General features: G+C 36.6%; 2 protein-coding genes and 1 long non-coding RNA gene across 3 annotated transcripts; all 3 read left to right on the forward strand.

Moving 5' to 3' along the window:
- The first annotated feature begins 4,349 nt into the window (after positions 1-4,349).
- Positions 4,350-5,150, forward strand: LOC146677797 (LRRN4 C-terminal-like protein). Its single transcript, XM_085380146.1, has one exon. It carries the CDS (start codon positions 4,350-4,352, stop codon positions 5,148-5,150), a length of 801 nt encoding a protein of 266 aa, XP_085236272.1.
- Positions 5,151-5,283: 133 nt separating this feature from the next.
- On the forward strand, positions 5,284-9,504 carry LOC146677798 (uncharacterized). Its single transcript, XR_014914142.1, has 3 exons — positions 5,284-5,462; positions 6,125-6,197; positions 9,029-9,504. It is a non-coding gene; the product is annotated as an uncharacterized LOC146677798 (long non-coding RNA).
- Positions 9,505-10,567: 1,063 nt separating this feature from the next.
- tstd1 (thiosulfate sulfurtransferase like domain containing 1) lies at positions 10,568-13,241 on the forward strand. Its single transcript, XM_085382717.1, has 4 exons — positions 10,568-10,698; positions 12,341-12,469; positions 12,684-12,846; positions 13,069-13,241. The coding sequence occupies exons 1-4, from the start codon at positions 10,686-10,688 to the stop codon at positions 13,121-13,123; spliced, it is 360 nt and encodes a 119-aa protein (XP_085238843.1). The 5' UTR covers positions 10,568-10,685; the 3' UTR covers positions 13,124-13,241.
- The last annotated feature ends 986 nt before the right edge of the window (positions 13,242-14,227 follow it).

The following is a 14,227-nucleotide window of genomic DNA, read 5'->3' on the forward strand; positions in this document are numbered from 1 at the left end:
TTAGTAACAACATCCTGTGGCTAATGCAAACATCCGTTTCAGCGCATTTTCCTCTATAATCTAATCTAATCTAGTATAACATAATATAACATAATATAACATACTGTGTATTATATCGACACATCAAGAGATATATCTACTTTTGTAATTTTTGCAAATTTTAAATTTAATTTTTGTAACAAGTCTTGTTCGTTTGATTAAGTGACCTAATATCTAAAATAAATAATATTAATTATAATTTTAAAAAATACGTCTTAGCTTTATTAAAGTTGTAAATAGCTCTAAACTATCAATTGAATTTTTAGATTAAAAAATGTTTTACATCATTGTGGCAGACGTCAGGCACGTTATCTGCTTACTAACTCTCTGGATTGTATGGATATGGAGAAAGGAAAAAATATCATCCAAAAACTCTAAATACGGGATTAAAATCTAAAAAAAAAAAAAAAAAAAAATCGATTTACTAACTCGAAATTTGAAGATATTTTCTCAATTTAGATTGATTTTCTCACATGTTTGGGTTAGTAAGCTGATCATTTAAGACACCTAACTCACAATTTTGACATAATGACTTATTCAGTTGAGACGTATAGTTTTAATATGTTGGTGGCAAGAAATCTTTATTATTTAATTCATGGATTTATTTATTTCAGTGGCATAAGTAAGGTTTTAGTATAGGGTATTGGGGGGAAAAGACAGCAGAACTTTACCATCTATGGTGTTAACGGGGTGAAGGGTCAGGAAGCAGCAATAACGAGGATTCACCACTATGTGGCGCTACAAATCAGTGTGAAGGTCTCTTATTAAAAAGATTTTAATCTCAGTCAGACTTTTACATGAACAGATGCATAAATTCCAGTGGCTGTGAAGACAAACTGCATGATATTTTAACATATGTACAGACAGGTTTTGTTGTCTGATATCACAGCAGAAACCTCAAGTGTAAAAAATATCACGATTGATGGTTTAATTCCTGCTTCAGCTTTGAGGACTTGGGACTGATCTTAATGTTCAGCATTAACCTGATCAGTAACATCTGCGCTTTTCGTACTGTGATGGCAAGTGAAAACAGTCTTGGTAGGTTTGTCATTAAGTTTATTTATAATGCAACTGAACAGCAAAGATAAAATGTTTATGCTACTGGCTGCACTCCAGAAAGAGAAAACTAGAAAATCCTTCACTGATGTTTGGTAATTTTGAGATATTTTGATAAGCCTCTAAGTCACTATTCTGTGGTGTTGATATACATTGTGATCTACACACTATTTATACTGCCAGTGTGCCAAATTTCTATTCGTAGCCTGGTATTCTAAAACATTCTGCTCAATGTCATCAAAGACTCTGGGAAGTACTCGTGCTGAGGGTGTCACAGCACCCCCTGGCCAACTGTATAGGACCTGTATGTCAATTAAATACTGAAAATGAATAATTAATACTAGAAATAATAGATTTTTATGTCATTTCCTTCATTATTTTTTAAAATTGTAGTAAATTAGCTCTTAGGTTACTCAGGTTCAGTTGTGTCTGAAGCTGTGAGGTCACCAGACATGCAACCGGGAACCCAGCAGCACAATATAAAGGCTATGCAAAACTGCTTTGTAGATGTCCTCATCAATCCTTGAAAAATAACAAAATCTAGCAGATTATCAGAATCAACAACATACTCCTACAGCCTTAATGGTGAGTGAAAGCATGTTGGCTGTTTTTATTATCCTTTCTTTATCTAGGACAAAGTCTGATAGCAGTTAAAATATCTTTTTCAAAAAAGACCTGGCCAAGAGAGCAGCATCAGTTACAAAAAATGCAAGTGAAGAAAAAACTCCAACCGATATTCAGCAGACAGACAAGTGAACACAGACAGATCATTATTCCAGGAAACAGGGACAGTGCATTTCTTTCCAAATTTTTTGTATCTAATCTCATTAGATACTGGCCTGGTGCATTCATAAAGATAAGCATAATCCAATAAAAGTAAGAATGTTACAGGGTTGAATGTTTCATTACTTGGTTAGAGAAATAAGATTTATTTCCTAGAAAAAAAAACTGAAAGCAAGTTTCAGCTTGGACACAAGCCTTTCAATGGGATACATAAACTCAGGTAAGGAACTAACTAGCCTATGAGTCCGTAAAGAAATGCAGAGCACAGAGGGCACAACTGTGATGGAGGACACAACAAAGAACACAGGCACAACCCTCTATTCTGAGGTTTTAAATACACAAGAGAGGCCAGCTGTGGGGATGAGAGGCAGTTTGAACACACCTGGGAAGAAACATGACACAATATAACTCATATCAAACTAATGAGGCAAGGAAAACTGAACATGGTGCACATGAGACGAGAGACTAGCAGAATAAAACAGGACGCCTTAACTCTGAGACAGAGACATGGACAAAGACACACAAACTGGACATTGGTAAAGAGACATGACTGACTACACACAAGGGACCATGGGGAGGACACACAAAGAAGAAACAGGCGAAAGGGAACAATACTAAACAAAGAACTGAGAACTAGAAACATTTGTTACAAGCACTGTTTCTATTGTATAGCACTTTTCAGCATTGAAAAAACGTGCTTTGCAGAACAGGATGTAAAGGTTCACAATGAAAAATATACTGAGAGTAGAAATATAGAGTATAAAACTGTACACACAAATAGAACAAAGTGTAAAGTCTGTCAAAAATAAAATGTTATGGTTAAAGAAAGGCTTTAAACTTAAGTAGGTCAGCCTGGAACCAGTACTGAGGAGAAACCTTGGGTTGTTCTTGTTTTCTTAATCAGTGATGAACAGTAAGATGGTCCCAGCTTCATGGAGGGCTTTTTATAGAGCAACAAACTCTTTTTACCATACTAAATGAAGACCTTCTAAATTAGTGAGACATTATTTTCTCTCCAGCTTACAGTTTATCAGCTTTAAGGTGTGCATTTGAGAGTTATACCAAGTAGGCAAGCACTTGTTATTTGACTTTGAAAAAGAAAGCGTCAAATAACAAATGTGACGCTTTCTTTTTCAGAAGAAACACAGTATCCAGTTTCATATGCAATAAGTATGTAACACTATTAATATGATAACCTACCTCTGTGGAAGTAGAGGTTGTGTTGCTGTTCTGCAATGTATTGACACATAGTATTTTGGAAAGTAACAGTGAAGGAATTTTATCCTGCAATTCCCCTGACTGGGCACATCCAATTCTGAGCACTTGTTTCTGATAAAAGATCTTCAGTTCTTTTCAAAAGTTACAGAAAGCGTATCATTTCCCCACGCATATCTCAGCTGAAAGTTTTTTTAATAAAGTCAAGGTCTTCGCAAAGTAATTAAGATTTTTTTGTCCTTAAAGATTAAAAATGTTGTGAAACATAAAAGGTACTTTGCCCGCTTTAGCACATTAAAGGATAAGAACAAAATGAGGCCTCATTCATTTCTCTCCAGCATCTCACAATGGGGGCTACAAGAGGTGGAAGGGGTCTTTAATAAATACACATCTGAGCTTAAAAAAATCTGTGCAAACTGCAAGGTCACGGATGGCCAGTTAGAAAGCTTGCTAAATAAAAAGAAAATTGTAGTGCACGAAGGGAAAAAAAGAGTAAAAAGAGGGGGTGGGGGGAGGCCATGAAGGCAGAGAATGATGAGGGGTGTAGATGAGGAGGAGAGAGTCAGAGAAAAAGCTTTGACTGAGAACAGTTGAGAGCACAAGTGAGAGCAGCCATAGTGGAAACAAAGTACTTCAGACTTGAGACGCCCACCAGCATTGAGCAGGTACTGTAGACCCATTTCAGTATTTTCTTTTTTTCACTTTATAGCTCCATGTTTTACTTTTAGAGGTTTAGTCATAAATATTATCTTTTAACTGCATTACAAATATTCTCTGAGTTTTATAATTAATTTTATAAACTGACCAGACTGAAAATCAGTCAGCTTTTTGTCTGTTTTGGGTTCCCACAGAAGTCCCCTGGCTTTCTTCCAAGTACAAATGTGTTTGCAGGACTGGACATTGCAGATGTATGAGTATACTCAAGAGCATTCATGAGCTGTAAACTTAGGCAAACTACATCCCAGTGCCTCGAATCCAGCCAAAGAACTTTCTTTTGTGTGTCACCACACTTTTGTCTTTCTCTCTTTTGATACAGTGAAATGCCAAAACAGAGAGCAAATGTTAAAGTCTCACTGTCATCCTTGGTACCGCTGCAGAGCCTCTTTGCTTTTTTCATTAATCAGAAATTACAACCAAATTCAGTAACAAGTTCTGAAAGATATTAGACAGGAATATTTTAAATATATCAATCAGTATGTTTATAGTTGTAAAGTGACCAGTGACCATATTTATTCTTTTCATTTCTTTTCACAGAGATGACCTCACTTTGCAGGAACCTGGTGGCACTTGTCTTTCTTGTCTTGCCTCCCATGCATTCCCATTTCTTCACCAATGCTGCGTCTGCTTCCCCACCCATCACTCGTCCACAGATCATACACATGACTGACATGGGCTCAGAAGGCCAGGATGATTATGACTTTAATAAGGAGGAATATGACACAACCACAGCTTCTCCTAGGATGGTGTCCTTCCCAAAGATGGACCTAGAACCTCTGCTCTGCGAGTACGACCCCTGCTCGGAGAACCAGGTTCCCTGTGCTGCACTTTCAGAGCAAATTGGGTGCCTCTGCCCTGGGATGAGTGGAGCTAATGTGCCTCCTCATCCACCACGTATCCAAGCGCTGGTGCCAGTCAGTGCGGGGAGTGACAGAGGGGAAATACAGGTGCAGTGTTGTGCTCCATCTTCAGTGGTATCTGAGTACAGAATAGTCATCGAGGGAAGGGACAGTGAAGTCCCAAAGTTTGGGGATGCGTCACGGCGGGGTTTGGTCAGATCTTTGGAAGTGGGAACTAAAGTGTGTGTGGTGGCAGTGAACAACGCAGGAAGCAGAGATCCTTCAGAGTTTTCATGTAAGCGGTATGAATGTCGTCAATCTCCTGTCCTCACAGTGATGGCCTGGATTATAGGAGGTTTATTCGCTCTCCCTTTACTGGTTGTTATAGGGACTCTGATCTGTGGGACATATCAGAAGTTTCGAAAAGGAAAGAGAGACTCTACTGATGAACTTACTAAAGTACAGTTTGAACACTGCAGTGCTGTACACTCAAAAAAATGAACTCAGCCTATCTCTGCTTTTACTAAAGTAGATTTTGTTGTTTGTTCTTAATAAACTCGATTTTGCAAAAATTCTTAAAGTGTTTGTGCAAATTTAATGAAATGTTGTTACTTTTTGTTGTTACACAAAGTCATTGAACTGTGTCAACGTAACATTGTTGAGTAAATTCACAGGTTTGTCCCTCTGCACATACTGCTGCGTGCAGAGCCCGCCTAAGTAAGGGCCAATGCGCATGCGCACCACCCTCTTTCTCAAGCTTGCTTTTTCTTCGCCATGTGGACTGGTTCAGCCGCATTTTTGTCCAAAAATCAGGTAAGAAGTCATTTTTCTTGTAAAGCCCGTCTACATATATATGTTCACACGTCAGTTAATGTCGCAAGTGCTACTAAGAAAAGAGTACAGGCAGGGTTTTGCCCGGTAAAGGTTTGCTAACGTGGACTTGCTGCACGTGAGTTTCCAAATGATTTTGGAGGGGACTCCATTGCAATAGCAAAGCTCTGTTTTCAGCCCAAATGTAGTGTAGCGCTAGCGTCGGTATGCGTCGGTACAGGCAGCGCATTCGGTCCGGCACGCACTTTCGCGCCGAGTTTATACTCGGACGCCTGACTGCGTTGCACTTTAGCCAACAACAGTGGAGAAGCGCTCCTTGCTAGCAGACAGGTTAGGGTGTATTTTCTGTCTAATATTTCAGCTTACGTTTTGATGTAGCTTGCAGAAAGCATTTAGTAAGCTGGTGTAAGATGAACTGCATTAATGTTGTACAATGTCCATGGGATTTCTCACTCGACTTTTAATGTCAGATTACACACACATTTACACAATATGCAGTGGTGATGATGTAGATCAATAAATTCATTGTTGTAGCATACAATATTAAAAATAAAACTGATTAATATGAAACATTAACAATGTGCAAATTATTTAGTTTTTTCAGGGACAGTGTAATGAAAATGTCTTTTGTGCTTCTCCCCCAGATACGTTGATGTGGCAGTGCAAATTGTGCAAAAAAGTGGTGTCATCACGAGCTCTGTTATTAAAACACTACAGGTTAGTTCATAGTAGACAGCAGTATCCATGTGCCTATTCTGATTGTGTCTGTGTTTTCAAAACATGGAATGCTCTACATAGCCACTTAAGCAGATCACATACCCAAAGAACTCTAGACAAGTCTGTGAGTTTGGCAACATTTAACTGCCATTTGTGTTCCTGCTGCAACATAGCTTCAGAGCAGGAGTATTTTTCTCACATTAACAACCATCTAAAATGTAACGAGACTGTGCATTGCATGTTTGAGGGTTGTTCTTTCAAAACAAATATCTATGGTACATTCAAGTCTCATCGAAATAGGAAACACAATCCTTATACCTTAAAAGACTTTAAAATCGGTATTGCTAACACTATTGTAGGCCAAACATCAGCTGATGACAGTACAGACACTATTGTAGAAGAGGACATAAGTGCAAATATTGATCACGATACAACTACAAGTGAGACTGAAGATTTGGCAAATGTAATAGAACTTAATTTTGCATCTCTTTTACTTAAGTTGGAAAACTATTTTCATGTTCCCAGCATAGCAATTGACGAGTTGCTTTCAGAATTGCACTACCTGATAAGCTGTGCATCAGTGCCTTTGACAAATCAAGTAATTGTAGACATACTCAAGAATCATAACCTTTGTCTAGACCAGCCTGTTATTGAAGAACTGACAAAGGCAGTTTCTTTTAACCCTTTGTTAAAAGCCATAGAAAAGGACGGCACACTTGCCACTGCCTTCAAACGCAGACAGTATTACAGAAAACATTTTGAAGTAATTGATCCAATTGAATACATTCTCGATTCCCAAAGCAAGAGGACCTTTCAGTATATTCCTATTCTAAAATCATTACAGCAGATATTTAAACAAGAAAACATACTGAACAAATTTGTCACTAGCCACAATCAGAATCCTTTTGTAAATAAGGAAAAGTATACATCATATAAAGATGGTCTACATTTTCCAAATAATGAGTTTTTCTCAGGCGGTGAACTAAGAATCTCTATTTGTCTTTATGTTGATGATTTCGAAATTTGCAATCCATTGGGGACATCACGGAAAAAGCATAAACTTTGCTCAGTTTACTGGATTTTAGGTAACTTGCCACCAGGTAGTCATTCATCCCTCTCTTCTATTTATTTGGCTCTCTTGTGCAAAAGTGAGGACCTTAGGACCTTTGGCTATCCAAAAATATTTGAGCCACTTTTGCAAGACCTTGTCATTTTAGAGCAGCAGGGAGTGTTCATTGACAATTTAGGGGTCAACTTTAAAGGCACTGTCCAATATGTAGTGGCAGACAGCCTCGGAGCTCATGGATTGGCCGGTTTTGTGGAAAGTTTTTCTGGAGATTACTTTTGCAGGTTTTGTACTGCTACACGCTCAGAGATTGAATCAAAAGCTACAAATAGTGACTTTTCTCTGAGAACTGAGGAGCTCCATCGTGTACATAGCAACTGCACGTGAGACAGGGGTAGCTTGTTGTGGTGTGAAAAGCTCGTGTGTCTTGGCAGACAGTCTGTCTTTCTTCAAGGTCACTGCAGGATTCCCCCCTGATCTTGCACATGACCTTTTTGAAGGTATTGTGCCTTTTGAGATAGCTGAGTGCCTTCGAATACTAATAGGCAAGAAGTACATCACTTTTGAAAATCTAAATAGACTTGTTCAGTCATTTCCCTACAAAGGAGGGGATCAGACTAATCGCCCTCAGAAATTGCCTCACAATTTTCTTAGTAAAAAAACTGTTGGTGGCAATGCACATGAAAATTGGTGTTTACTAAGACTTCTGCCACTTATTATTGGACAACACATACCTGAAAACGAACCAGCTTGGGGACTTCTACTAGATTTGAAGGATATTGTTGAGCTTGTTGTGTGTCCTGTTCATAACAGTGACTCAGTTGCATACCTGGAGAGTAAGATTTTAGACCACCATCAAAGGTACAAAGAAGTATGCCCAGATAGAAGACCATTGCCAAAACATCACTTTCTGGCTCATTATCCCTCAATAATTTGCCATTTTGGTCCACTTGCCTTATTATGGACAATCAGATTCGAGGCAAAGCACACATTTTTTAAAAAAGTTGCTAGACACACAAACTGCTTCAAAAACATAACCCTGTCTTTGTCAACCAAACACCAGCTCATGATTGGCCATTACATGCATTCATCAGGCTGTAGCAAAGCCACTTTTGAGGTTTCACGAGTCTCGGCAGTCCCAGTAGAACTTCTCAAACGTGAAATTGCACATTGTCTTGCTGAAAAGTACCCTGACACAGCTGTAGTTAGCCTTGCCCAGAGTGTGTCTGTTGCGGGCATCTACTACAGGAAGGGCATGTTAATAGTACATGGATCACTGGGGGGTCTGCCAGAGTTTGCTGAAATCCTGCAGATGTGTATTTTGGCAGATTCGTTGGTGTTTATAGTAAAAAAAACTGAGCTCGTGGTACACTGAACACTATGGATCCTTCAAAATTGACCCATCTCCAAAGGAAATTTCTCTTGTTGCACATGAGGATCTGGTGGATTGTTATCCACTTTGTGACTACCAAGTCGGAGCTTCTCGCATGGTTACATTAAAGAGATACATACACTGTTCAGGTAATTTTAATGTCCATGTTGCCGATTTAATTTTTGTGCTGTATAGCAGTTCTTCTCAAAGTTTGGTTCTTAAAAATAGTTGGACCAGAACTTAAATCTACTCGGATATGTTTCAAGCCTTGTAAAAATACTAGAAAAAAAATTGTGCTGCAAAATTCTGAATACCACTAAAAAAATTAACTGAAAGTTAACTGAAAATGTCTTTAAAGTTTAGCTAAGTCAAATTTGCTTTTATGTTTTACAGAACGACACAGTTGCAATGAGAAGAGTGTGTACGCTGAAAGGACTTGCAGTCTACCTCAATGAAGATCCGAACAGCTTGATCAAAGAAGACAAGTTGGTTAGCACTTCACTGATCTTTGAAGTAAAATATTGTTTTATGCACAAAGTATTTAGTTAAAGTTGTAACAAGTTGTCTGCATTGATTGCACTTTGTGTTAAGCTACGGCTCTACAGTCTTTTCGGTCTGTCAACAAGTATTTAATATGCACTGAATGTGCTTAGTAAAGACAGGACTTTGTTGGATCATTTTTTAAATCATTTTAGTTTGACGACAAGTTGGTTAGCACTTTATACTGATCTACATTTTCTGCACAAAATATTCACTTGGAATTTGTAACAAGTTGCATTGATTGCACTTTGTGTTAAGCTGTTGTGCTTGGAAAAAAGTATTTTATATGCACTGAATGTGCTTATTAAAGGCAGGATTGTGTTTGATAATTTGGGTGCTGTCTTCATTTCTTCCTAAAAGATCTCCCTAAGATTTACTTAAAAATGTTATGTCAAGTGGTTCCACATAACTGCTTTAAGTAACTTTTAAGAAACTTTGCTATTTTGTATGGAAGTAACCAGTGTAAATGATTTATTTGTAATTGTATTGAATAGAAATTACTTAACATTTTTATGTAATTCAAAAGCAACAAAGTTATGTAGCAGCTACATAACAGTTTTACAAAGATATTACCTAACCAGGTTATGTCCTTCTAAAGCAGAAAAGTTATGTACCAGCTAAGTAACAGTATTACAAAGATATTGCCTAAACAAGTTATGTATGCTTAAAGCAACAAAGATAAGTATCAGCTAAGCATTGCAATTAAGTTACATTTAGCCAATACACTTACGTAAATCTAACTTAACAGTATTGAGTTCAAACTAAGTAACAACATTTCTTAAAAGTTACTTAAAGCAGTTGTGTGGAACCACTTGACATAACTTTTTTAAGTAAATCTAATGTTTTATTTTTTTGAGTGTAGTGGTGTAATCAGTGACTGTAGAATTTAAATGTTATTTCAATTCCCTCAAAGAAAGTGTAAATGCGATTATAACAATGTACATGTAAAATGTAACGAGAACAAATAGTTTATAATGCTCTTTTGCAGTCACCATGATTTTATTTGCCGGCAAATTAACCTCTGTAGATTGTTTATTTTTTAATATATCAGAAACAGAATGTAAAGTAAATATTATTTTTAGGAGACTGATTGATTGTTTTTGTAATAAAATGGTTTAAATAGGAACTATGTTTGTGTCAACTTGATCTTTTTTGCGACCATTAAAAGGTTTGTGCTCACTGCATATGATCCTTTATGCATATCACACTCGTAATTTTACTCGCACAAAACACTTAAACGTAAAATATTTAAACCACATACTTTACTCTGTGAAAAAATATTCAACATATGCATTTATTTAAATACCTTTTACTTCCTTTTATTTTGAAGAGTGACAAATTGATTTGTTTGGCTAAGCGATGAAGCCTCGCCGACTAAGCCCCGCCCTTCAACGGTATGCGAGCCAATGAGACAGCACCAAACAAATGTATCAGGAAGAAGATCCAGTATTGTTATACCGTTTGTGATTGTCGATGACTTTCATATTTCTAATTTTATCCAACAACCAGTATGGCGAACACAGGTGAGTCTTTTTAAGCCCACTCTTACAGATACGGTTAACGTATGTGAACTATAGAAGGCTACTGTCTGAATTTGTTGAATGAACTGAAACATGTCAAACGTAATGAGTAAAAGACGACTATTTTTAATTGTGACAACCCAAAACTACAGCAGCTTAAGAAGTATTACCGTGTTTTCATAAAAAAAAAAAATTTATATGTTTTCATACATTTTGGGGTCACTTTGGTGAACTGTTTCCATAGGCTGTATTTCTCTTTCTAATATTTACAGAAAGGAAAAATTGTAGCATGACTCAGCAAACAGTAAAGAGATTAAACTGGAGGCACCAGTCTCCTTGAGGACTGTACTCGGTTACTCGAGCAACAAACAACAAACTGATAATTATCTGCATACCATAACCTGTTGCATCAGTCCAGTGTACCTTTAGTCATATCTTACAGTCTAACACTCTTCACACGATCTGATAAAAGCAAGTACGCCTGCCTTTATGGAAAATCTGCCTGTAAGGAATGTACTATGAAAGTGGAGTTTGATGTCAAGTTCTGCTTTTAGGGAGTCTTTAAAGGTTTTTTTTTTTTCCTGCTTGAACTAGAAGCCAAATTGAGAAACTAATTACAATATGTGGCAGCTTAGTCTGGCGTGTTCTTCTTTTGATATCTGAACTCAATACTCTGTTTATGTCACGGCCTTTTATGTTCCAAACACCAAAAAAGTCCAAGAAAAGGTGGGTGGCAACGGGAGGTTTGTTTTAGAACACACTTCTGACTTCATTGTTTAAAATTAAATGGCATTTATTTCGTGGAAAATTATTAACAAAAATCAACCAAATAAATTCTTAAAACTTAAAATTAAATTAAAGTTAACTTAAATTGCTTTAACAACTTCAAAAGTGGTCAAAAAAAACTTTTTTTTTAAACCCTCCTGACATTTGACTAACAAAAAACATCTTTACCACACCCCTCCAGGGTGCTCTTAATCCCTTGATTAATGGGAGGGTCCATAAGCTAATAAACCAATCACTTTCCAAAAACTTTTCCAAAAATAAAATTAATTACGAATTTACATAACAAAAACTAGGTCTGCATATTCTTACAACTTTAAAGAAAAAGAAAAATTCAACCTGCTGTTACATTACCATTCGAATGTAGCAGCAGAACTGCAGGCAATGTTTCTGCAATCTTCTATTTTCCAAATTCGCTGCCATGTGATTGGCTGATTAAGTATTTCAGAGGATAAACAGCTGAGCAGGTGTACCTAACAAAATAGCATGGGCATGTACATGTAATTATGATGTACAGGTTGTTGTAGCACTAACAACAGAGCCAAGATAGTGTTTGGATCACTACATGACGCTCTACATATGTCATGTTAGCATTGATATCTGTGCGGTTAGCATTGGTACATCCTTCCTTGTCAGTGTGTTTGCATGGACCTTTTTGGGCAGTTAGAGCAGGTGTCATATTTCATCTGACCCTTCACATGAACAGCAATTTGTTTTCTTTGACGAGGATCATCAATAATGCATTCTTGTGTCAGGATGATTTGTGACATGAAACCTGTATTTGAGGAGTAATTGGTGTAGTTTTATTTAATCTGATGAAAGGTTATCATACTGTTTCTTGTGTTTCCTCCTATGTTTTCAGGTACCAAGGAAATCTCCTATGAGGAATTGAAGGCTCTTGTGGGAAAGAGCCCGAATCTCATTCTGATTGATGTCCGCAGTGAAGAGGAGGTGGCAAAAGGACATATTCCAGGATCCATTAATATTCCACGTCTGTCAAGTTTGTTTTATTTAGCATTTTGCGCATATATATATATATATATATATATATATGCGTGTGTATGTATGTATGTATATATAATATATACACACACACACAAAGATCTTTTGCATGTGTGCTGTGGTGAATGTGGTTTATCAGGTTCTGGCAGTTATGTACTTGTTGTTCATGTTTTCTATCTTTGTCTCTTTTTTCATTCCTCCAGTTAATACAGTAGAGGGCGCTCTTAAAATGAATCCAGACGAATTCAAGGTTAGGTACGGAGTAACAAAGCCACTGCTGGATGCACCAGAGCTGGTTTTTCACTGCCAGATTGGCAAGCGAGGGGCAATGGCTACCACCAAGGCTCATCAGCTAGGATACGTGAAGTAAATAAGTCACTACCTATACAACAAAATACACATATATACATACATACATGCATACACAAGGCCCAACAAAAACTCCAAGTGTCCTTTAATTATACAAAGTCAAGTTCTTTTTTATGAAGACATTTTTTTCATATTATTGAAAAAGTGCTGCTTTTTACTGCATTTACTTGACGTAATGAAGACAGTTTTCATCTTTTATGTCTCTGTTCTCTGTTTCAGTGCACGTAATTATGCTGGTGCATACAGCGAGTGGTCGAAGAAAGAAGGAAAATGATGCTAAAGGAGAGTTTCATATTTATTTATGAAAACAGGAAGAATAAAATAAATATTGGTATTTTTCAGACTGTACACTGAATTTTATATTAATGAATAAATACATATAAATAAATAAACTTTTGTGTCATGCTGTAAGACCATGAAAATATTGGAAGTTCATAAAACATGTGACAACATCCTTGATATTCCTGAGGTATTTTAACAATCACTAGTTTGCTCAAGGTTTATAAAGGAGCTCTAGCTTTTTTCTAGTGAAGCAGTGTGACATCTTTTTAAATGTTTTACACGTGTGAATTTAGAGTGCATAGCTCAAAAAGACCTAACAAGTCTCTGATTCTTAGCTTTGTACCACACAACTTCTTGTAGTGTATGAAATTAATGTGCATGGACATTAAAAAGTGTCGAAATGATGCCTTCTCTTCCCCCTCTTACTGCTTTCACACTGGTAATAATGAAGTCTCATATTTGTTCCAGCAGCAGCGTTAGAGCTATAACACTTCCCACATCACGACCTTAACTTTCTTTGTGATTGTGGGACCTAACTAGGAATTTTTACTCCCTTATTAAAATAAAAAAGAAAGAAGGAAACATAAGTTATATATGTAAGCTGTAAACTGTCGGTTAAATTTTGTAAAATTTGTTGTTTATATCAAAAAAACAAAAGTATTTAAAAAATGTAGTTTGTATAGTATTTCTACCTTATTTTCTCAAATTTTTTACCTTGGTACATTTAAATTTTGAGATAATAACCAATAATTTATAAGTTACAGATGACAATAAATGTTTATTTTATCTCATTTTACTTTATCATTTCTTTTTTTTAGTGGCAGAAAAATATTTATTTTTCCAAACATAAGTGATTGGAAAAGAAAAGGTGGGAAAAAGAAGAAAGATTTAATAATGAGCATTCACCACTAAGAGGAGCTACAACTCAGTGTAAAGGTCTCAAAGCGGAAACCATCGGTACAAATGTTTATGCTGTTGGCTACTATCCAGACAGTGTAAATGAGAGGTTCCCACATTGCCTTTTGGTAGTTTTGAGATGTTTTGATAATAATCTCTCAGCCACTACTACATGATTCACAGTCTGGTATTTTCAAGA

This window comes from Rhamphochromis longiceps, linkage group LG2 (genome assembly GCF_057381845.1).
Source record: "Rhamphochromis longiceps isolate RC_006_pf linkage group LG2, R_longiceps_female_GT1.1, whole genome shotgun sequence".
NCBI lineage: Eukaryota > Metazoa > Chordata > Actinopteri > Cichliformes > Cichlidae > Rhamphochromis > Rhamphochromis longiceps.

Bases quoted from the DNA above. Each gene is read 5' to 3' on its own strand.
- LOC146677797 (XM_085380146.1), top strand. From the start codon at position 4,350: ATGACCTCACTTTGCAGGAACCTGGTGGCACTTGTCTTTCTTGTCTTG.
- tstd1 (XM_085382717.1), top strand. The intron at 12,470-12,683 runs GTCTGTCAAGTT...TCATTCCTCCAG, and splicing joins AGGATCCATTAATATTCCAC to TTAATACAGTAGAGGGCGCT. The intron at 12,847-13,068 runs GTAAATAAGTCA...TCTCTGTTTCAG, and splicing joins CATCAGCTAGGATACGTGAA to TGCACGTAATTATGCTGGTG.